Here is a 26,631-nt window from a genome sequence, read left to right on the forward strand (position 1 = left end):
AAGTGACCTTGCAGTTTATGTGTAAAACGCCTGAATACATAGCATTTTGACAGTATTCAGTATAATTCAGTAGCATAATTTATAGAAGTTGGAGCGTAACATGGCTTGCCATAACATTGGTCTGTTGCGGCAGAATCGGCCCATTAATCAATTTATAATTATGTGAATGAACAGAAAACATGTGAGTTTTTAAATTCGACTTTTGATGAAATCTCATAGGACACATGCTGCAGCAGAATTTTTTTTCGACTCCACATTCGTGTTTTCGATGACGATACCAGCTGGGTTTGGCCTCGTAATATTTGGGGCAAGTTGGACATTTGTAGTATACTTTCCATTAATATTATGTGTATCTGAGGTGTTCAATACAGTATTATAAAATCTGGAAGTTGCAGGGGGCGACTGGTAGTTTTTAGTAAAAGATATATCTGAAAAAATACAAAAAAAATATTAGAAAAATAGTAAAAGAAAAGAAAGTCTTGAGTAAAATCTCGTGCGGCATTATAATATTCTTAGTAGTGTTATTATTGAACCTAGAAAATAAGTTATCACAATTATAAATAAATCAATTAAAACATTCAACATTTAATTTTAAAAGAATATGTAGATACTAAGTTATGTTTACTGTAAGTTATTCACAATAAATATTAAGTTAAAACAAGATTGTATATAGAAAAATATTGTATAAAATTTAATATGTTTATTTTATAAATAAATTCAATAAGCTTATAACATATATACACTTGTAACAATATTAGCCCAATTTTATAAATGTAACTAAAATGTTTATAAAATCATATATAAAAATGTTAAATTGCATAAAATATATAAAAAATAGCTAAAAATAAGAAATTTAATTTTTATTTATGTACAGATCGGTGTAATATTTTATTTTATGTATTAATATTATGTACTTATTTTTATATATATACGAGTATATATAGAATATATATAGATTATATATATATATATATAATATCTAATTATATATATATATATATATATATCATTAATTTTATTTACATTTATTTAATCATTTTAGTGAGTCGAATTCTTCATATTTATAACTAAAATATAATTTTTAATGGCTTGACATCGTTAGGATTCTGATTGGACAAAAGGTATACTTTAACGAATTTAATTGAGATGATCACAAAAATCTTATCATATAAAAGAATAAGTTTTTTAAATTAAAAATGATATATTTAAATGTGTATCATATTATTTAAAAAACTAGCGAATTTATCACCATTCTATGATAGACAAGTTTGGGATCCAATTTTGGGCCCTAAACATATCTACAAAAACTGGGATTTTTTTCATTGTTTGATTTTTTATAATATTGTAATTATATCTAAATTCAGACCAATGACCAAACTTAGACGAATATCAGAAAACAATTAATAATATGTGTTTAAATATTATTAATTTTCAAATGTTTTATACAAGAATCTCAAAAAAATGTTGTAAGTTTCAAGAAACAAATGCAATTACATACTCTATAACTTGCATATTAAAATAAATTTGATTCTGGCAAGACCAAATTTTTTAAACTTCAAATAAAAACTATAACTGTGACGAATTTCAGATTATTTATAATTATTGGCAAGAACAAGTTTACAGATTGAAATCTTTGAAGAATGTGATTTTCAAAAATTTCAATCTGCAAACTTCAGATAATAAAATAGTCTTAGCTTTGGTTCTTCTTGTCATAAAGAAAAAACGCACTTTGTATTTTTCGATATTTATATATCAATGTCATTTTTCATCTATAATCGCTAAAAGATTTACTAATTGTCTATATAGGACAGTTGTAAATATAGTGTTATCCAAAATGACCCTTTTAATATTTTTATTTTTTAGTATTCAGGAAGGTGTATTTATTATTTGCTTTTAGGTCTCATATATTATAGTTTTGTCATATTAATTTCAACCTATAATTTTAAAAATTTGGAGACAATCCAGGACAAAAGAGCTTAATCCGGGACGCAAAGTAGAAATCCGAAATATCCCGGTCGTATGATCATCTTATGTGTATCTGTATTAAAATTAATCTTTAAATAAATAATAAACAATCGATTTGTTCAATTTTCAACTTAACATAAGAGTAGGTATAAAAGCAGTACATTTTGATAAAATCTAAAACAGCAATCATAATCTTAGTATCTTTCATCCATCCTTTATTCCTTATCGATAATGTATGGTCATATGCGTCTTCAAATTAGACTTTTGGTGAAAACTAACAGGACATTGAGAGCACTTAAACAATTTTTCTTTTCCGCATTCGTATTTTCGATGTCGATACCAACTCGGATAATGCTTATAATTTCTAAAACACTGGGGACATTGATATAACAAAGCGTTGGAGGTCTGCAAAGGGTCAACTTGAGTCCTTCTAGTTGCAGATTGCTGAGATAGAGGTAATCCGAGCAGAAATTGATCTGAAAAGAAAAAAAAATGAAATTAGTTAAAAAATGATTTTACATATTGATATTGACTGTAGTTTTCGCACATGCTAAATGCAACTTAAAACCTCCTGAAATATTTTAAATTTATTCTAATGTTCCACACGTCCATAAGCAATAAGTAAAATTAACTCAGTAAAATTCGAGTAAATTTCTATGGAAATTTTTAATTAATTTTCATATCATGTTTTTACAATTTATAAGTTAATTATATAACTTTCTTAATAATTATTTTATAATTCACGTAATTTATATATTAAATATTTCCAGCACTTACAATTTTTTAATAATAATTAAACCCTTTCGTTATGAGAGTGAAAAATACACAGCAGTGCCGCTGCTATACGGAACAACGTGTTCAAAAAAAATATATTTTAAGATATTCCTATCATCAATAAAAATTTGTTGAAAAATTTAAAAATGCGCTTCTAATAAACAAAAACTAGAATTACCAATAAATTTGGTAACTCATAGTCAGGAATCTTGAATCAAAGGCCGACACGCTGTATCCAGTGTATGGACGACTCAAGTAGTAGATTCAATGTCGTCCATGGACGACTCATAACAATCAATTTTCGAGCAAAGAGCGACATGCATGTCTTCGATGGATAGTAGAGTGATTGTCGTCCATAAACGACTCATAGTGTCGATTCTTGAAGCAAAGACCAACACGCTGCATGTCGTCTATGGACGACACAGGCAGTAGAGTGATTGTCGTCCATGAATGTGTTGATTTTTGAAGCATAGACCGACAAGCTGCATGTCCTGTATGGACGACACAGTTAGTAGAGTAAATGTCGTCCATGGACGACTCATGGTGATGATCCTTGGAGCAAAGACCGACACTTTGTGTGTCGTTCATGGACGATACAGGAAGTAGAGTGAATGTTGTCCATGGAAGACTGAGAGTGATAAATTTTCGAGCAAAGACCGACACGTTGCATGCCATCTATGGACGACACAGGTAGTAGAGTGAATGTCGTTCATGAGCGACTCATAGTGTTGATTCCTGAAGCAAAGACCGACACGCTGTATGTCGTCTATGGACGACACATGTAGTAAAATGAATGTCGTCCATGAACAACTCATAGTGATAATTCTTGAAGCAAAGACCAACACGTTGTATGCCGTCATGGACGACACACGTAACGAAAGAGTTAAATATTAATAAATACAATAGTTTCTAAGACTATTTATAATAAATACAAGACTTATTACTATTGAGTTTTATAGTTTTATGAGTTAACTTGATGTAATACATGAATTAATTCATATCAATATTTAAATCAGAGTACACACACAAACACACACACACACACACATATATATATATATATAAAATAGTTTATATATAGAGAACAAAAATGCTCTATCTAGATATTAGAAAGAAAACTAAATTATCATAAAAAAATTAATGGGCTTCCATACGTTTCAAATCACAATTTGGCCTTTCTTTAGTGGATAAAACTACAAAAATGCTATAATAAATAATTAATATTTAGAATGATATTTATTATATCATTTTTAGTAGATTGATCCTTTTAATCAGTGTCAAAGTATGACTCGAAACGTTTAGAAGTTTATTAAAAAAAAATTATTAACTTAGTTTTATTTCTAATATCTGAAAGGATACTAGCTCAAACTGTTTGTTCTCTTACACAAATTATATAAACAGAGTTTGTAAAAATTAAGTCACACAATTAAAACACTATAATATGACAAATTATACTATTAAATGCTTGGCAGAGTAGGCAAATCACAATATAAAACTAAAGTATTACGTTTATTAAGTATTTGTACGAAAATTTCAGTTCATGCTTTGCATTTCATGGCAATTATTTATAAAATCAATATACATTCATTTATACAACATACATCGAAAGAATATAGAGTAAAAAAAATCGTTTGGTAAATAGAAAAAATTTATCTATTATTGTACAAGATAATAAATACCTTCGACTATACTAAATACGACTCTACTCTTTGGTTCATTATAATTACATATATAATAATCTTAAATCTAAAATTCAAGAGACCTTTACCAACATATTCATGTACTAATTTGCTCTTTTCCAAAAGGCAAGAACATCCAATTATTTTCTTACATTTTTAAATTACATCACACGCGAAAACGACATTTCATTTTACATTTCATATACATAAATTAAATTATATTTTAATATTTTTAAGATTTTTTAAAAATATTTTTTTAAGGATGCCTGGTCACCGAATGGCTATTCAGATGATGTTTGTAATAAGTTCGGTAAGGGCAACGATCACATTTCAATTGAGGTTGTTTTCCACATTCAAATCGCATATGACGTTGCATATTGCTTTTGTATTTATAAAATTTTCCACAAATTCCGCACTTAAAGGGACATTCTTCTTGCCGGTTCGGATAATATTCATTTCTGAAGTTTGGTAACATGTATTCCATATTTCCTAAAACAAAGAAAAATAAGTCAATTGTTCCATTGATTAGGCATTAGAGTAATGTACTAGGGTACTAATCATATACATAATTTTAATCATAATAATATATGATTTCTTACTTCAAATCTCTACAAATTTTATACAATACAAAATTCAATAAATAATTTAACTAAACGAGAGATTATATGAAAAGTCACGAAGAAAACATGCTAAGTTTAGATGAAAATAATTTTTCTCTATTTTCTTATAATTTGCAATGTGTGTTCTATGGTTTTGAATAAACAAAATGTAATATGTACCAAATATAAAAAATACAACGGTGTCCATATCGAAATAATACAAATTTATGTAATATATTTTTATTTAAAATTACATTTTTTATATTAAACCAGAGCCTTGCAAATGGTTTCATAAATCATCATATTTTAACCTATTAAATATTTTTGAAGTGAAACTTCTTTAAGCGCGACTAGGGTGTAAATCCGTACAAATGCAACGGAAGTCCGTTACGGCAGAACTGAACGTCATTCGCTTTCGATGAAATCATTTTAATACGGGTCGAATGTGATTAGTCTTCGTGTATGTGAATAGAGCGTTCCGATATGAAATAGAGGAAATCGGCATAGATAAATAAACATTTTAAAGTTACATCGTACTACAAATCTTGATTTAATGAAAAATGCCTGAATCAGAAGCATATTTTACTCCGTTCCTTGAAAATATTGATTAATAAGATTAATGATTAGTATGTTTATTGATTAGAAATTATTTCTATATTATTTGTAGTTAAAGATTTATTTGAAGTTATTAAAATGGAAAATATTTTTTAGACAAGACAGATATTACAACTGTTCAAAGAATGAGTTTAGATCGCCAGCGAAAAAGTAAAAAAATTACAAGCAGTCAATAACTGTATGTTAATTTTAATTACATGAAGTTCTTCAAACACAATAACATCATGAGTGCAGTTGCAAAAACAATACTTGTTTAGGCGTCGTTTAACATAATCAATTATTCATTTAAGCAATTACTTCACTTCTGTAATGAAGATTCAAGTCGTAAGTGCTAATTACAATGACAAACCGATCATGTCATATTTGAAGTATGACTTTCATTGCATTATTGTTTTTAAATATTATGCATATTTTTAATGCTATTATAAATATATAATTTATAATTTATCATTATATAAATGTGTATAATGGTTGTCAACAAGTGTTACCATATTACTGATAAACATTATTCACAGTAGCAAATAAGTTTTACTTCAGTCGCTTGTGAACCTTACGCGCACTCTTTTTTAATATTAATAACATATATATAATAAAAATACATTAAATATTTATTTTTAGGTTCAAAAGAAATTGTTGTAACATATACTTTATTTTACTATCTACATAATATATAACTAAATAATGATAAAAATAAATATACTTTTGTACAATCAAATTGTTAATCATGATGAATCGTATAATATTTATATTAATAATAAGTACTACAATGAGTCTCTATAGTAATATAATATAATTACATAAAAAATTTGTTATAAATTATTCTGAATAAAATTTAGTTTAATGAAATTTAGTTTAATTTTTGTTTTAGAACTTTACTTTTTATGATATGCAAAAATTTAATTCCATGTATATAAGCAACACGAATTTATTTTACATAAAAATGACATGATTTTTAGCCTTTCTGCATTAAAAATTTATTAAATAAAATATATAATAATGATTTGAAGCTTTGAAGTGAAAAATTGCATTTGGGGAGTAAATCGTCTAATTTCATCTCCATCAAAATTTATTCCAGATCATATTGTGCTCAATTAATATTATTTTTCGATATGTATTTCGTATATAATAAAATAAAATATAATCTTTTATATATAAATAATTAGAGAGTTGCACGTCAATGATAAAATATGTAATTGCAATTAATCACCATAAGCTCCGATATAACATAGGTTGCAGTTGGATCATATAAATATCGAAAGTGTCATGCTTTAAGAAACCTGGATTTCTCCAATGAAAATAAGAGGAGCTTATAAAAGTTATTGAATAATTTTCTCTGTTTCATGATGATAAAGAAAAAAAAATCCCAACAACTTGTGCCCAAAAAAATGAAGAATCAAAGCAATTTAATGGTAGGAGAAACTATGATATATTAAAATTAATTATAAATTTCAATTTTGAGTATTATGAGCCAATATTTTATTCAAATTCTCCCTCTCATGCATTCTCTTCATATGCACCACCATATTACTCCTATGGTACGTCCAATGGTCGCAATAATCACATTTATTAGTTGGCAATTTTCCGCATTCATATTTCTTGTGTCTAAACAAACAACTACGTGTTTTATAAGATTTGTTACATTGCATACAAATATATAACTTTCTATTAACGTCATCAGTTCTTATAGTAATTTGACAAATATGTTTAGAAAATTCTTCAGGATTTGGAAGAAAAGTCAAACATTTGTCGCAGTATGTGCCAGGATTCGTTTGTAAAGAGGTAAACCACCGTTGGGAAGGACCTGAAATAAAAAATGTTTATAGTTAGTGAAATATAATATTTATTAAGAATTTGACGATAGGTGCAAAAAATCATGTTAAATTAATGCCTACTTGTGCAGGTAATATAATAAGAAAAGTCTCAAGCCTTTAGAAATCTATATGAGGGTATAATAATTTTTCTTACCATTTTAGATTTCATTTAAATTCTCATGATTTAAACATAATTTAGTTCAAGAATTATATTAGTAAAAAGCTAGTAATTCTTGTCAGTTCCTAAATGTACCTGTCTTAAACTTCTAAGCTTATTTGCAGTCTAGTAGTTAGAAGTAAATCGCCTATAAAGATTCTAGTGTGTTTAAATAATTCGGTATAGTCTACATTTAAAGCTATGATCACATTTTTTTCAAAATAGTAGATGGATCTTTAAAATATTAAATGAACTTTATTATAAGACTAACATAAATGATATAATTATATAAATAAAAGTATATTATAAATTAAAAATGTTAATAAATTATTTCAGCTTCTTAATTAAGACTTTATTTTCTAATTTGAACTTATAAACAAAATATATACAGATATAGTATACACAATTACATTATCAAATAAATATTTATGGAATGACCCTTAAAAGTAATACATTTGTTATTACAATTTTCAACGTGATTGACTTAATTTTTATTCTATTTATATTATATAAATTACTATAACCTAATCTTCTTTTCCATTTGACCCCGGTTTTTATAATAAAATGCAAAACATTTTAAAACTACATTTTTTATATACATATTGATATACTTTTTTCAATATGAAACATGTATGAAAATTATATTTATACAAGAAAATGATAAATATTAACACTATACATTTGGTTTGGTGCTTCTAGAACACTAAATACTTGTCACTATTCACCAATTAATTTTTTTTTGAACTCTTTTATTTAGCAATCAGAATTATATAAAGATTGCTATGATCTAAATTTACAATATTTGAGAGTTCAACCAGTTCAAATTTAAAAATAATTTAAGGAGTGAAAATTTCTGATAAATTAATTAAATACGCAATTTTGCAATTTATGGAAATTTTCTCTAGCTAGGACGCCTAAGTAAATTTGCATACTTAGTAATCTACATGTACACAATAAATTATTAATAATAATAATAATTACTTAACTATTTTCTTATAAATAATTTCTTATAAATAATGATTACGTTTCTTCAATTTTCATCATAAAAATTGATGAGTTTAATCAAGTGGCCATTTTCTCTTCGGTCAACGACGATAGTTTTCTATTAGTAAGGAGTTTGCTAGTAAATTTGGATGACATGTTTCTATACTTAGGCGCTGTTTTTTGCTTTTAATCCAACATTTTACTTTCACCAAATTTATTTATTATGCCAGGAATTTTATTTTTTAGGACAAGAGTTTTTCCTGTGCCTAATCAGGTGATGTTTGTGGTGCGTCCTATAACTGCAGTGATCGCATTTCAAATGAGGCGGTTTTCCACATTCGAATCGCATGTGACGTCGCATATTTCCTTTGTGCATGTAACATTTTCCACATAAGTGACATCTATAAGGGTGACCATCTTGCTGATTTGTTACATCAAATCCATAATTATAATCTATAGAAAATCCGAGGTCGCCTGAAGTGAAAAATAATTGATTAGTAAAAAATAAATGTGATGTTTCTATCAACTCATTAATATAAGTAGTATTTAAGAATTCATGTATAAACAATCCATGTATTATTTTATATAAAATAGATACAAAATATAGATCTTATATTACAATATCAATAAAATGAATAAACTTTACTTAATTATATAGATTAGGGCGGGTCAAATTTTTTACCCATTAAGGTACATCGCAAAACTTGTTCTAGGGGTAATTTTATTTTAATAATTATCTTCATGAACAAATACTATATTTATTGTCTTATCTAATACGGATGCCAGTAATAAATTATATGTTACATTTTTTAATAAAATTCATAAATTAGGTTAAATTAAACTAATAACTTTATAACGATACAATCAGACACCAAACTATATTTTAGAGCGGGAAATTATTTTATTATTAGGGCACATCATAATTCTGATTTTAAAATATATTTCAAGAAATTTTGACGAAGAAACCTTAGCATGGAAGTGAATTTGGAGCCAGCGTATTTTTAAAATAATTTTTCCTTCATATATTTATTTTAAATGCTACCTTACAAAAGTATGAAAATCTATATTCAATACTGCTTTTACAAAGGTCCCACATGTACTGGACTGGGAATTTATTTGAATAATGTGTAATTACAGAGTTAATAGTCAAAACGAGCCTCCAAAAATATTATAGGCCTATCAATTCTATAATCATGCGAAGATTCAGCAAATTCCCAGATGATATTTCAACATATGAAGAAGGAACTTTAATGGGAAATTTGTTGCCTCGAAATTCACTCCCGAGCTATGGTTTCTTCGGAAAAGTTTCTTGAAATAACCCATATACTCGTAGTCATACTCGCAATAAGACCCTGTGTATTTTTTCGACAGCATACAACTTGACCAGCCCTAATATTTATATACAATGTATATACGAATACAAATATTTATATATTTTTACAGTTTATAAAAGCTTTAAGGTCTAAAATCAACAGTTGAATTTAATGGTCACATTCTAAATTACAAATGGATGAATGGACTTTTGTAATCCCTTTGCATTTTATTAATTCTTTACAAACCTTTTACATTTTATTAAGTCCAAAATAAACATTAGTACATTAATAACAACAATAACTCTAAAATTCACATTGTAAACCTTTATAAATTTAAAGTAAATATTGTCATGATTTTAAGTACAGTTAACTAGCAAGAGTTTTTCTAAAATTAATAACTTCATCACTTATATATATAATAGGGTGGTCCTTAATATAGACAATTTCTAATTTTTTTATTCCCAAGGGCTCAAATGGTCCATACTGATAAAAAATAATTCTCTGAAAGTTTTAGCTCTTAATATTAACTTTTAGATAGTGGAAAAAAATTTTGAAAATAAAAAAAAAATTTAGGTATAACTTAGCGACAAAATAAAAACTCATTCATTTGTTCACTAAATTATATCTAAAATCATTTTTAAAACTTTTGAAAAAATTTTCATGCTATTTCCATGTAAAACTTTGATTGAATTGCGCACTATCTAAAAAACAATATTAAGAGCTAAAACTTTGAGAGAATTGTTTTTTATCAATTTGGAACCATTTGAGCTCTTAGGGGCAAGACAATTCGAAAATGTCCATACTAAGGACCATCCCAATATATTTATATATATATATATATATATATATATATATATAAATAAAACAATATAATTTTTGAATTTTAAGACACACGATATTTTATCATTTTCTAACTTTGCCTACAGTATTTAATTTTAGGTAAGAATTTCAGTCGATAAATTTTTACATTACTAAATATTCATTCGCTTAGATATATTTATTCTGATATAAAATTATATTTATAAATAATAATATAAACCAAAATAATATCTTACAACATTAAAGAAAGTTAGGTTAAAAATAGCAAATCAATTTTATTGCTTCAGAGATTCACAAAAATTTGGATCAGCAGAGACTAGCATATGTCGTCAAATAAATAAAAACAAAAATCACATAATTTAGTTTTATTTTTTAAAAATCACATATTTTAAATTCTTTCTTCATGAATGTTTTCTTTTAATATGCTGTTGCATATTTCCTTTATGGTATGTCATGTAGTCACATAAATCACATTTGAAAGCGGGCAATTTTCCACATTCATATTTCATATGACGATAGACACAACTGCGAGATTTGTAAGTTTTTCCGCATTTTGGACAAGAAAAAACTATATCTTCCAATTTTTCTGATAATTGTGTTACCTTGCAAATATGATGATTCTTTTCATATGAATTCAAAAAGAATTGGTTGCATTTAGTACAAAGTGTAGTGGATGGTGAGTACCAATTCGTGGTAGAATCTGAAACATAAAACATTTTAATTGGTCAGTCAATGGTAAATAGACCCAAAATTAATGAATAAATGTATAAAATATTATGTAAGTATATTTCACAAAATATAAATAAAATATATCGCTTGTATTTTTTTTATAAAATACTTTTATCTGTTAGTCAAAATGATGATATTTTTATGACCAGATCTCATGTAGTTAACGTCTAATATATAACATAAAAAATTTAAATTAATCTATTAAGTTTTTTTAAATTATAAATTTAAATTAAAATCGATGTTGATCAGATAGTAAATAACATTTTTTCAACTACCCATATAACTATTGTAAGATTTTCGTGAATGTTCAAAATATTTTAAAACAGTAATCTTTATTTTTTACCTACATATAAAACTTCAAGAAAAATTACAATATATGAAGACACATTATTAATTTCATTTTATTTTATAATAATTTAAAGAAAAACTATATTTTTGCATAAATTTGCATATATTCCATAATACATTCATTTCAAATATATTTAAAAAAATAATTTTACATCACTTTAACCCTTTCGCTACGAACGTCGCCTATAGGCGTCATCCACGACCTGTGCGTACGTGTGTCGTCTATAGACGACATTTTGTGTCCGATACTTCACAATTATCAATAATTCTAATTTGTTATTGTTATTTTTGGTTCTTTAAAACATGTGCGGGTTGCTGGCTCGTATAGCAGTGACGCGAAAAATAACGCCGCAGCAAAAAGGTTAAAAAAAATATAAAAATGTAATATAATTATAAAAATCAGATTATTTACATAAGTAGTTTCTACAATAAAAAATAACAAATTCATAATAACAAATAATTTTTCGCAGGCTTATAATATTGTGATGTTTTTTATATATTCTGTGTCTTTTGTAAAAAAACGAACATGATATAAAATTTATACAGTTTTATAAAAGACGTAAACAATCTAAAGCAATTCCATATTATTTAAATCCTATTCGACCAATCGTCGAAATAAAAAAAGATTAAAATAGATTTTTTTTATTATATTAAACGTTTCGACAATGTGCACATATTGCCCTCCTATATTTTATGTTATTAATAGCGGTGCATTGCAAACACTGATCAAGGTTACAAAGCAAGTGTAGTAATGGAGAGTGAATGATTTTACATCATAATTAATTTTTTTTTGTTGTTTTTCCTGGTTTGATTACTGAATGATGACACACATCAAGTGTCGAAATGTTTAATGGAATAAAAAAAATCTATTTTAATCTTCTTTTAATTCGACGATTGGGCTGCAAAATACTTCATATATATATATATATATATATATATATATATATCCCATAATATTAGACTTACATAGAATAAACTTATAATTAGTTTGGTATGAAAAGAACCAATATGGACTAAATTTTTTAATCCACGTTAATATCATTCGCCTAAAAATGGTTGTGGAGAAATATATTTAATATTAAAAATAAATCCTATATTGTAAAAATAATGAGTAAGAAACTAAATATTATATATACATATGATTTCATTAAACTATTATAATAATTTCTTTTTCAACATTGGTTTAGTTAAAATGTTTCTTCCAAAAGACAATTTAAATTGCCTATTGCCATAGCCTAAGTTCACTGTCGTAGTTTTTTTTGTCCCTTTGCCAACAAGTTTTTTTTAAATACACCAATACAGGTTAAACTAAAACTTAACCGATTTGTTCTGCACTATTTTATGTTTCCTAAACAAATGTTTGTCTAAATAATCATTTCTCCTGAAATGTCTTGAACATATCATGCACGAAAACTGAGGAGCTTTTCCGCATTCGTATTTCAAATGTCTGACTAAAGTTTGTTGATATTTATAAGTCCTAGAACATCTATGACATCGATAAACTTCTTGCTGATCTAATAAATTTCTACCATCGGTAGAAAAAATGATATCAGATTTAAGACCCAATGCAGAATGGTTGTCTATGAATTCTCGGTAGTTCCAATCTGAAACCATAAATTGTTTCGTTAGTAAAAAAAATTGGTTTTTTAAATTTCATGCAATTTTAATGTGATACAGTTTGGCATATTAGTATTAAAGTGTAAACCAGCAAAAAAATTAGTATCGTTAAAATGTTACATGAGAATTTGTGCATAAATTATGATTTTCAATGTCCTCAGTTTCGAAAAGTAAAAATGATTGTTGATGTAAACCTGAATCACATATGATATGAATTACATAATCATTGATATTAACTAAATTAATAATAAACAATCATCCTAATAATTAGTCAAAAATAATTGTTAAAAAATTAATACTGACTTCTATGTATGCCAACTTTCATACAAGATATTCTCTCGGTGCATCCACATCAAGACCATAAATAATTTGGCTACAATTAATAATATTTATTAAACAGCATATGCGAATTATATAAAAAATTATAAAATAATAATATAAAAAACTAATTGAAAAATTATAATAAATACAGTATTTTATAATAATATTGACGTGTTCTGTATTATTAATTTTCCCAAAAATTCTATGACTCGTTATGAAGAAACTTCTCTTTTTAGAAGGCTACCTAAACAGTTGCATCTATAATTTGGTGCAACATTTTAAGAAGGGCTGTTCTCACTTATATATATTTTAAATCTATATTTTCAAATTAAAACGTATATCAATACTGCTTGATGTCAGCCGGGCTTAGGTGGGTATCAATCAAACCGATAACCATGTCGTTGCAAGGCCAAAGCTCTTACCATAGAGCCACAAAGAAGAATCTTAATATCTAAGCAAAAAAGCACTGCAAAGTACCTGAAAAATACAATTTTAAATTAATATAAAAAAATTCAAATATATTTTAATTATTACTTACTTTTATACGGCGTCTCCATTCACAGACACTATTTAGTTCAAATTAAAATATATATAATATGTATTGTAAAACATAAATAAAACCTTACATTTTCATCATTATTATAAATTATTCAATTATACCAATAACCCATTCAAATTTTATACAAAATTGTAGATTAGGGTTTCATATTTTATAACAAATAAATAATATAATGTTTGAAATGAAAATATTACATGATGTTTTGGAGGTAGTATATTCTCAAAACAATTATAAATTTTAACATTAACATTAGTAAACTTTAGATAAAAATTGGAAATAAATAACATAACATTGAAAATAATTCATGGAACAAGATAATCTATTCTATAAAATTAAGTCGAGTTTTCCTTCCTGACGATATAACTCCAGAACGCACGAACCGATTTCGACGATTTTGCATTCGTTGGAATGGTCTCGGACTCCGTGAGGTTTATAGCAAAGAAAATTGAAGAAAGATTCCAACAGAAAGCGAAAAACACTTTCTTTTTTCACATACAGTGTCATTTCTGATACTTAGCATGTACTACAAACTAATATTTTTTGTTTGACTGCAACTCATATGTTTGACAGCTACTATTTGTTCTCTGCTCAGTTAATTACATGTGACAAACCGGCATTGTGTTCACTGTGAAATTTTGCAAAAAAGTAAAAAATAAAAGTTATTCGTTTCCTAACATTTCAATTGGAAACCATCAAATCAATCACGTGTATTGTGCAAATTTTCATTCAGTTTCAACAGCAGGCAATTTTTTCTTCATCTTTTAATCACCAAACGAAATGTTACATAAAATGAAATTATCTGGTGGTGAAACGGAGTTCGCCCGGTTTGCTAGTGGTTAATAAGAAACTTGTATTTTAACAATTTATTTAATAAGAAAAATTATGTTAAAATGATTAACAACACTCGATGTTTGATCTCCGGTTATTTATTTGGAGGTTCTCGAATATTGGGAACACAGAGCTAGACGCCATAAAAAATATTTCTTTCAACCCTTTCCACCCGAATGCCGCCGCTCCGGCGGTAAAATTCATATAAATCTCGAAATTCGCGAGTAGAAAGAGTTAATTTATATATAACTCATGGAATTAATGCAGATCAGTTTAATCCCGTATTATTCTTCTGCCAAATTTGGATCTGTGTTTTCCATGCCTGGTCAAATGACGTTGTAAACTATATTTTCGATAACTTGTAAAATCACACAAAGTACATTTGAATCTTGGTTCAAGTCCACATTCATAGTCTCGATGTCTAACTAGATTCTTATTATGTTTATACATTCTTCCACAAACATCACACTCATGAGTTTTCTGGGTGATCCTCATTGTTTGGAATGGATAGAACAGGTTATCTGGAAAAGAGAAACAAATTAGTAAAAACAAATACATTAAATTAGTTCTTGAATTAGTAGGTGTTTAAATTGGGCCGGACAATGGATTTGAAATTTCTGGTATAAAAATTAATTTCACAAAATTTCCACAACGAGAAAAACCAATCCAAAATCCATGATGTTAGAGTAGAAGAACTGATGACATCCTATTATACCAAGTCTTGGATAAAATTTCCTTAAAAATATTAAAATTTATTAATCCTACATCAACTTGCTTTGCAATCAAATATGGTTGGTACATTTATCATATTTTATTATCAAATTAATTGAAATATTACAACTTTCATATATTTATATAAAGTACTTATAATGTATATATTATTGTTTTGGTTACTGCTCACATAATTATCAAGTACATATTTTATATGATTAATTTGATTTTAAAGAACATTTGATCCATAATTATTAACATACATATCTAATGAGGAAAAATCATTACCATCCCAATTTAATATTTTAAAAATATATTTAATATTGTTTATTTATGACATCTAATTATAACCATAAATATATATGTATATATATTTATTTATAAAATATTGTAATAAAATATAATTTTTTATATATTGGAATTAAACTTTTAAATACTCGTACATTGGAAGTAAATAATTACAGTAAGCCTATATATTTTTCAATCTAAGTGTGTAGTATATCCAGTTGGCAATAAAAAAGCAAATATTTTGAAACTGTAAATACTACTTATTGAAAAAAATATATTAAGAAATCTAGGAATATTACAACAAAATATATAAAAAATATTCGACATAAAAATATATTCTACTATATATTATTATCTTATATAACTCTATAACTAATTTTATTTTGAATTGAACCACTTGAAAATCTAGCAATAACAACATCTCTTTATTCTAATTTTTTGTTTGAATTTGAAGTACGGTTATATTAAATCTATGAAACAATTATCTTCAAAAAAGCATTTAACTCACAAAGTATAAAATACATGTTTTTAATTTTAGATACATTATAAAAATAGAAATTCGAAAAGATGCATGTATCAATATTGCCATAAAGCTAAAACTATTTAAGAAATTTAATATATTAAGGAGCTTGTTTAAAACATATAACATCATATTTTTTTATTTTTTAGGACATTTTCATAATTAATATATTTATTTATTATGTATAATTAGTACATTTTATACATTTGGCAGTTTTTTCAACGCATATGTTGCACTTATACAAAATTTGTTATATAATGTAAGGTCTACCTGACAACAGAATAAAATCTATAAAATTTTAATAATTTTCCAATTTTTATTAAATCAGTCTAGTTTAGAGTAATATTTACCTGTATAAGTAAAGCTTATAGTTTCATTTAAATAAAACTTTTTGCAAAAAAAACTTCATTATACAAATTTCATTATATTATTAAAAAATAATTTCTATGTTAAATTTATTAGCTAAAACTCGTCGTGAGCTAGCACAAACTATTCCCGACAGACAATAGTAATTTTTATTAAGGAATTATGTTTAATTAATAGGAGAAATTAGATTTAGAAGACCCCAAATCTTCCTGCTCGATATCAAGCAGTATGATATCAAATTTCCATTGAGGTTTGGATCTCAAATATGAACTCAAGTGAAAAACGCTTTTCGTGTTCATTGCTGCAGCACATATAAACGACACACACTATTAGATATACATATCAAATATATATAGTCTACACATAAAGAAGAGTGATTGACCACTGGGTTGCCCTTTCATAAAAAATAACAGGTTAGGATGTACGATAGCAAACAAAGTTCGTAAAACAAGTAATTCCCATAGCTATGTAAGAGGTAAGACTATAGTAAATTTTATTACCGAACAAAAATTTAGTTAATGGGAGCATTTGCATTTAGAATATAAAATATAGCATTTAAAAATATTATGGGGTGCTGATAAAATATTGCACATTTCATTCATAATATACTTTAATAAAATTTTATTTCATCAAAATTTATCAACACCACATTCATAAAACAATTAATCTCTTTAATATATAAAAACAAAATTCTCATGACTTGATATTATTTTTTAAATTCATTTCTTCCTGGTCTGATCATGCTTATTCTTCATATGCTGTCTCAAATTATCTTTGCGTCTGCATCGATAATTGCAAATTGAACAGCAAAATCTCGGTTCGACTCCACATTCATATTTCATATGACGATACCAGCAAGTCCTGCTTTTGTAAACTTTTGGACATTTTAGACATGGAAATGAAAATGCATCGGCCTCATCACCTTCAATTTTTACTTCAACACATTCATGGTAACGCAGCATCAGGGAATTGCTGTATTCAGCACCACAACTTAGACAACATAGAGATTCTTCACCTAAAACAAAAAATATGGGATGTTAGATACATGCATTTAGGTTTAAATATAAATTTTATTCAGCATAAAACCAATGATGATTATAAATACAATTTTATGATATACGTCCATGGGAATGATGATGAACCAACAACCCAATTATATAATAAATGGAGAAATGTGAGCCTTACAATTATGCTTAATTGATCATAAACTACACCCAAATGAGCAACATGTAATTCTAAATATATACAAAAGAAATACTTACTTTTAAGAATCCTGGTCTATATACAAAGTCATATTACTCATAAATTAATCCATAATTTGGTTAAAAAGAATCTAATCTAACAATTAAACATAAAAGATTTTTTTTACTATGTTTCCTGTAAATTATAGGGAATTATTTTATTAATTTACCAAAAGAGAAGATATTGTTTATTATTGTCACAAAATCTGTTTTTATGATTTTTTAGTAAAACAAATCTCGATTCGATCAAATGGCCATTCGATTTTATGTAAACTAAGTAAGATATATCACTGGATTATCTTATATAATATCATACTTATTTAAATGTACAGTTTAGCTCATAGAAATTATTTTTGTATTTCTGATTGCTGAAATAAAGTGAAATAAAAAAAAAGATTTTTTTAAATTTGTATTGGAGAGCCAAAATGTGACCTTCTGTCGACGTTTTCTCAAAAACGGCTTCACCAATTTAAACGCCATTTGATGTAACTAGAAAAGAACTCGCTTTTAGTAGATCTTCGTGATGATCGGTCAAGCTGCTTCTTTTAAAATAGCATAATCGTGCAAAATTTTAAAAAATTCAAAAACCATTTGAACGCTTTCAGATAGGGATCATGCTGATTCGTTTTGGCAAAGATCATCCAGGCAGTTTCTACTGTCCTACTTAATTATTGGAAACTACTATTTGACGAATTTGTTGAAATTTATATGGGTCTAAAAAAAGTGGTCAACCTATTGTATCATCGCAATTTAAGAAGATGCTAAATCTATATACTTATAAGTTCATGCAAGATTCCTTAAAGCAAAATTCCACTTTCATATTAAGAATGGTTAAGGTACAAAATTTATCATTGCTAGAATTTTCATGAATAAGTACAGGAAAACATCAAATACTATTTATGATTTAAAAACATCAAGTTACATATACCACAAAATACAGGGTGCGCCATTTATATGTGGTCAATGAAAATGTTGAATAACTTGAACAATTTTCAATAAATTTTGATACACATTTTTATTATCAAATTAAAAGCCTTACAATTTTTCCTTAACAATTTGATAATAAAAAAAGTTTATCAAAATTTCCTTCAAGCCATTCTGAATCAAATGAGACTAAATTTGAATTTGAAATTGTGTGTGTGTGTGTATATATGTGAAAAGATTTTTTACCTTAAATTTAATTAACTGTTTAATTAAAGTCCATAACCGACTTTTATGAAACTTTTTTAAGCAATAGATTAGATATCATGGTCTTATAGAACGTACTGAAATATTATGGCCCTACGGCAAGTAGTTTAATTTTGAAAATTTATCAAAGCTTGAAAAAATATGAATAAATAATATGTTGCTTTTGTGATGTAATAAGTCAAACATTATCAATTCGTTAAAACGTGGAATATTAAACTACAATCGGACATACAAGCACGTGTCTGTGAAATAAAATTAATATAATTACAGATAATTTTTTTAATTGTGTTTGAGAAAATTATATTGGAAATCGTACTGTGAGATTTAATTAAAAGAATTTATATGAATATCAAAATCTCAATTTCGGTCAATTATAGCACATTTCGAGAAGTTTATGTAACTTGCCTCAAGGCAAAATACGACTCACAACTAGTTATTATTTTATAATTGTACATTTTTGCATATGTATATATGTGGGTATGTAAATATATTTATATATAATAATTGTTAAATATATTAGAAAATTAACTTTAAGAAATTAATTGTAGAAATATTTGCTGTAATCTCTTACACCATACAAATTATCTGATTTACAATGATATACTATATTCGTGAGCATATATGTTATGAAGGTCTGATACTATAAAGTCAATAATAATCAAATCAAATCAGTCAATAAAATTATCAAATATGTGAGCGGAATTTCGTTTAGTCACCTAGAAAGTACAATATATAGAAAAAATATTATATTTTTTTATGAGTTGCCATTTATTAAAATTTATTCTGCTGTCGTAATGTAAATATCTATTGCTGCACAATTTATCTGTAAAGGCTTACTACTGCATAACCTTTCAGAAGTATATCTATAATAATTTAAGCATATCCTTAAAATTACAGTTTTTTCGTAAATACAGAATGCAATTTAATAAAAAATATTATATATAACTTGAAGTAATATCAATGACAAATTCGTTTATTAACTTGCCTTTTTCTTAATTTATAACACGTGCTTCTCATGGCGCTGAAATTGACAGCCACCGCACTTCTCATAACCACAGGTACAAAATGCATTCTAAACTAACATACAAACACTACCAGGGTTTTCAGGATAATATTCATAAACCGAATAACTTAAATTGTCCTAAACTACACTATAATTTCCACTAACTAATAAGAGCACATTCATAACAATAGCAGAGATAACAAATACAAACACTATATTGCCTTATAACTAAGTTCCTTAATAACACATAACTAAAATCCTTAACTAAACCTTTACAACCCTGACCACCTGTTATAGATACCTGTTCTTGCGTAGTATTAACAAAAAATATAGTTTACCTACTCTAACTCATTCGTTCGGGTTGCGCAGAAGCGAGATGGCGAGTATTTTGAGAGAATGGATTCCCGAAAAGCTTGCTACGTGATTTGCTAGATGGCACGACCTTGTAATCTAGTAACTAAGTTAGACCGACAGCTGGTGGTAGTAACTTAGATGATTTTTGGACTAACTATTATTAGGCAATTTATTTTTATTTTTATTATTATTAGAACAACAAAGTATAGTAATATAGAGCATATTTTGTCTATTGAAAAGTTCAATTTACAATAAGCAACGAAACATAACTTCTGTCTCCAAATAAAAAAACTTACAAAAATAACATGATGCACGACCTTGTTATCTAGTAACACAGTTAGAACGACAGCTGGTAATAATAACTTAGATGATTTTTGTAACAATTATTTTTAGTCGATTTTTTCAATTTTAATAATATTTAAAATATTATAATATTAAAGTATAGTAATAGTAGCAAATACCAGAATTAGACCATTTACGTAAAATCAAAAGTCAAGGGGAAACCAAAACGCAAAATTAGAGCACGTTTTGTCAATTGAAAAGTTTAATTGACAATAAACAACAAAATATAAATTTGTTCTAAATAAAACATTTACAAAAATAATATAATGCACGAACTTGTTATCTAGTAACTAAGTTAGACCGACGGCTGGTGGTAGTAACTTAGATGATTTTTGGACCAACTATTATTAGGCGATTTTTTTTTTACTTTTAATAATATTATAACAGTAACAAAACCAGAATTAGTAACAAGAATTCAGGTAAAACTAGAAAGTTAGGGAAACACCAAAATAAAAAATTTGATCATATTTTATCCATTGAAAAGTTTAATTGACAATAAATAACAAAACATAACTTCTGTTCTAAATAAAAAAAAAAAATACAAAAATAATATAATACACGACCTTGTTATCTAGTAACTAATTTAGACCGACGGCTGGTAGTAGTAACATAGATGATTTTTAGACCAACTATTATTCGGGGATTTTTTTTTCATTTTTAATAATATTAGAATAGTAAATAATAGTAACAAAAACCAGAATTAGTAACAATGATTCAGCTGAAGCTAAAAAGTTAAGCAAAAACCAAAATGCAAAATTTGATCAAATTTAATCCTTTGAAAAGTTTAATTGACAATAAACAACGAAACATAACTTCTGTTCTGAATAAAAAAACTTACAAAAAAAAATATAAAGCACGACCTTGTTATCTAGTAACTAATTTAGACCGACGACTGGTAGTAGTAACTTAGATGATTTTTGGACCAATTATTATTAGTCGATTTTTTTTCATTTTTAATAATATTAGAACAGTAAAATATTATAAGTATTTGGAACAAAACTTAAATTTTTGTGTTAACAAGGATGATGTTTATGGCTAATTAAAATTTTCAATTATAAATAAATTACGTATTAAAATATTTGTGTTTCGGTTTTCTGTGGTTTGATTTACAGAATGTTGACGCCTCAAGTGTTAAAAAGTGAAAAAATTCTTTCATTTTTAAATCGACGAATTGGTTTCTATATAATATATGAATTATGTTCCAATATAAATTGAGAAGTTGAATAAAATAATGCAGTTTTTTGTAAATATTTTTTTCTCGAAAGCAATATATCAGTTTTAAAAAAGAATAATAATAACTTAACAATAAAACAGTACATTTATGTTTTATGTTCATATATAAATGAGTTATTTCCGAAATACATGTTGTCTTCCATGCTCGAAATATAAAAGTAACTTTCTCGAAATATCTGTTGTCGAACCTGTAAAAAGAAAAAAATAATTAGTGATATATACTAACCATACACAAATTAAATTCTAAAAAAATTTACCAAATTTTATTTATTCATTTTTTATAATATGCATATTAATTCTGTTACAACCTACATTTCAAAGCATAATACATAAAAAATAATATTTTTTACATAAAATACTTTAAGACTAATTCTAAACTAAAATATTCAAAATTAATTCGCATATGTTTTTATAAAAATATATAAATACCGCTACGAGTATTTTAACTAATTTATAAAAAACTATTTTTATCAAACATTTTTTCTAAATAAACACACTTAGTCTATGGAGTGCACTCAAAATATAATTTAAAAAGAATTATTACATTTATAAGAAATAAAAACTTTCTACAAATCACATAATAATTTCTAAAAACACTATTTAATTAACATATTATTACAAAAATTTTGTTCAGCATATTACAAAATAAATGAGACCACAATTTTAACTTTCCGTGTCGGACTGTGAGTCCGCATCGAAAAAGAATCACTTTCTTTAGCAAATGGACCAGATAATATTTAAAAAACATGTATTTCTAAATACGTATCTTCATTTAATCAATATCATTATTAAGACAATCCGAACATATAAATGTACAATGTTCCAAGCACATATATTTTAAACATTTAATGCAGAAGTATTTGGTAGGCCTATTTTTCTTTCGGTCACAAAAACCACAACGCCCTCTTTTGTAACTGCTGCCTTTAATTTATGCGACAGGTCTTTGTTTTGGTTCCTTAAAAACAGGGAATCCTTTACGACCTGCACCTTTATTAATAGTTAACCCTTTGTGCCCTGTACCAATTAGGACTTTATCTTCCAGCAACTCGATGCAGCATTCTGGCGAAAATTTAGATGCTGCAAACATTGTATTATTAAGAATAATTTTAGAATCAAGTAAGAAAAATATTATGATATTTGTTTTGTATGAATTAACCCGTTCGACTCGAATGCCGCCGCTCCAAAATTTGCGAGTGGAAAGCGTTAATAATGTATTTAATGAAATTAATAGTCGACATTGAAGAAAGCAGTAGAACAGATGATGATGTACAAATTAACTAGGATATGCATGTTGGAAACTGCTTCAAACATTACCATTCTAAAAAAATATCACATATAAATTTAGATATTATTTGATATAAAAATACATTTACAAATATAACTAGATTTATTTTTGATAATTTACTTCAGAATGGTAACTTATAAAGTTTTTTCGACAAGCATAGCTGGTCGATTTGTACCAACTCATCTTTATTCCTGCATACTTTACAAGATTTTCCTGAGCTTGGTCGCTTTGCTATATTTAGTGAAAAAATAATTATATAATGAAAACAGTAAAAAATACTTTAAAAATTATATTTTGTGCCAATAAAAACTTTATTAAACTTATAAGAGTAATTGTTGAGAACAATACAAAATAATTTAACTTAAATACAAAAAATATAAACCTAACTAATAAATAGTATACTAAGAAACTAAAAATACAGTTGCTTTGAAAATTATAATCTTCTAAAATAACTAATAGTACATTTCATAGAGACAACACTGTCATATCACTGCAATTATCTATTCTATTCGACGCTTCAATACGAACTCAACACCAAATGCTAAGTCCCCTCATAGGAGACAGCCAAGAGATGCTAGACTTACGTTGTTCACTCAGAGGGTAAGAAAGAACCCAAAGGGTCAGTTTTCTAGAATAAAATTATCATTGGCTTTGTCTTACCAAATAAAAAACAATCACTTGTACCAACATACTTGATTTCCCAGACAAATATCGAGTAAAATCTGATAATTAACCATTTGCCTAATGCATTCTCCTCTGCAGGAGCAACGTAAGTCAAGCATATCACTTGGATGAACCCTCTAAGGGGATCTGGAATAACTCTAACATTCTAAATTTTCCCAAAGAGATATGTTAGACTCACGTTATCCGCTCAAAAGAGACTCCAGGGTGTAAAGGGTTAATTCTCTGATCCTAGTCTAAACTTGTCTGAGCTTGCAAGTATGATAGGCTCGTTGACACAAGTGTTTGTTTCCTATTTGGAAAAACAAAGCCCATATTAAAATTTCTCAGACAAATATCGACTAAAATCAGATAATGAACCATTTGTCTCCTGAGCGGGGCAATGTAATTCAGCATATCACTTGGCTGTCGTCTCTAAGGTGATCTAGAATAACTCCAAAATTCTAAATTTCCTTTAGAGGGGACAACCAGAAGATATGCTAGGCTTACGTTGTCCACTCAAAGGGGACACCAGGGCGCAAAGGGATTAATTAACTGATTCTGGTCGATATTTATCTGAGCAGCAAAAAATTTGGGGTCGTCGACGTAAGTCCTTTTTGAAAAAACAAAGCCCATAAGAAAATTTCTCTTCTTCTCATATTGTTGTTTTTGATGATTTGTGTATCCCCATCATTTTTGCCGCCAATATTCAACAAAGAATAAAGCACAACCATTGGTGCATTAGTATTGCTTGCACAACTTTCAGTAAAGCACAATTTGTCAACTATCTCTACCTCCATCTTTGGTATTATTATAATATTTACAATTTAACCTTTTTTGGATATAAATCTTTCGTTGCTTTTAAGGGGCAAAAGTCTATAGTGTTGAATTGCTTTTTAAGACATAATTACTCTCTTGGGACTCTCAGTCCGCATTCGGTAATAACTTTGTAACGTAAAGCTCAAAATTCACAGTAGACTAATCATAAACCTTATAAATATAAGGTCTATGCATTGTAAGGTCTATGAAACTAACGCATATTACGTAAATTTAGAAAGGTTCTGAGGGAGCATTATTTTGCAAACAGCGAAGTACCAAATGATGGCAAAATTTATCTCTGTGCGGAAAGAGAGTCGAATTTTCGACATAACCTAACTAGGATTATCTCATCGGTTCTGTATTTGTCACAGGGCAGTTGCCATGTCTATTCCGTATATGGTCCTTCAAATAATATTTTCTCCTGCATCCATAGTTACAATAAGGACATTTGAAAGCCCCTGGCGGATTTCCGCATTCAAACTTTCTATGTTGCCATAGTCCAGTCGCCCGAGTATAACATTTACCGCAATCAGGGCAAACATGTTGACCTGCGACCGTCGACCTGTCCTGCCCCGAAAAAAATCGGCAACCATATTGAGTATGATTTTGAAATTCGACAAAATCACCAAAATTACTCCAACATTTTGAGCATTGATACTTTTGAGATGATGGATTGTTGAATTGATGTCCTGGTAGAAATTCTGATGGAAGTCCTGTCGCTTGAGCTGAAAAGATCCAAGAATATTAGTGAGAGAGTTGCAAAATTTAATATTCGTATAAGGAAGGTATACAGAAATGCATTTGTGTTAAAAAATATACTACAAGAACGATTGCAGTAATATATTGATTTTTTATAATACTTGATATAATTTTTTTTGTACTCATAAAAACCAAAATGATAAAGGTTAAAATATTGACATGATAGTAGTATTTAAATATATTAGGATATAAATTTGATTTTTTTTCGCTTTTTACAGTTATTACATTTTTATGTTTATGTACATTATATTTAAAGAATAATAATAATAATTTTATTTGAATATTAAGTCAGGACTCCCAAATGGTATTTATTTCATTCTTGAGTTTTGGAATGCCCGATTACTCCATTTGCAAGTAGAAACCAGATTTTCTAAAAAAAAAACTATATAATAAATCAATCAGTGCTTTGGTTTGTGAGTACTGTATTTTTTAACTTCCCGTAGGTAAGTTATAGAAATCGTCCAAAAATCGAAATCAAAAATTTTTACATTTCTCGACGTTTTGAAGGTTTTCTGAACATTTTGGCATACCTCAGAAAAAATGATGTGTGTGTGTGTGTGTGTGTGTGTGTGTGTTTTGTATGTCCGCGTTTTTTCGTCCACGTTTTCGGGCGCACGGATCAACCGATTTGAATGGTTTAAAAAACATTCGATTCCTATTGATAGGGAGATGTGCTGATTAGTTTTTGGCAAAGGCAGGTCCAGCCGTTACGGAGATATGGAGCAAAGAGTGCAAAAAATAGAA

At 27.1% G+C, this 26,631-nt stretch overlaps 1 protein-coding gene across 1 annotated transcript; it reads right to left on the reverse strand.

The window, feature by feature from the left end:
* Positions 1 to 4,674: 4,674 nt before the first annotated feature.
* On the reverse strand, positions 4,675 to 23,451 carry LOC113388283 (zinc finger protein 836-like). Its single transcript, XM_026625679.1, has 6 exons — positions 23,343 to 23,451; positions 17,833 to 18,018; positions 15,499 to 15,639; positions 11,189 to 11,416; positions 8,885 to 9,058; positions 4,675 to 4,907 (listed from the first exon to the last, which is right to left on the reverse strand). Exons 1-6 carry the CDS (start codon positions 23,449 to 23,451, stop codon positions 4,675 to 4,677), a joined length of 1,071 nt encoding a protein of 356 aa, XP_026481464.1.
* Between the last annotated feature and the right edge of the window lie 3,180 nt (positions 23,452 to 26,631).

Source organism: Ctenocephalides felis, unplaced genomic scaffold, assembly GCF_003426905.1.
Source record: "Ctenocephalides felis isolate EL2017-DRISC unplaced genomic scaffold, ASM342690v1 CF-g0.4_SCAFFOLD_03572, whole genome shotgun sequence".
NCBI classification, from domain to species: Eukaryota; Metazoa; Arthropoda; class Insecta; order Siphonaptera; family Pulicidae; genus Ctenocephalides; species Ctenocephalides felis.

What these genes read in the sequence shown, in the direction of transcription:
- LOC113388283 (XM_026625679.1), bottom strand. Translation starts at nt 23,451, where the DNA reads ATGTTTGCAGCATCTAAATTTTCGCCAGAATGCTGCATCGAGTTGCTG. An exon ending in TCGTCATATGAAATATGAAT is followed by an intron (nt 15,640 to 17,832) that starts GTGGAGTCGAAC and finishes TCTCTTTTCCAG; the next exon opens with ATAACCTGTTCTATCCATTC. An exon ending in TTTGAAATGCGATCACTGCA is followed by an intron (nt 4,908 to 8,884) that starts GTTATAGGACGC and finishes TCTTTGTTTTAG; the next exon opens with GAAATATGGAATACATGTTA.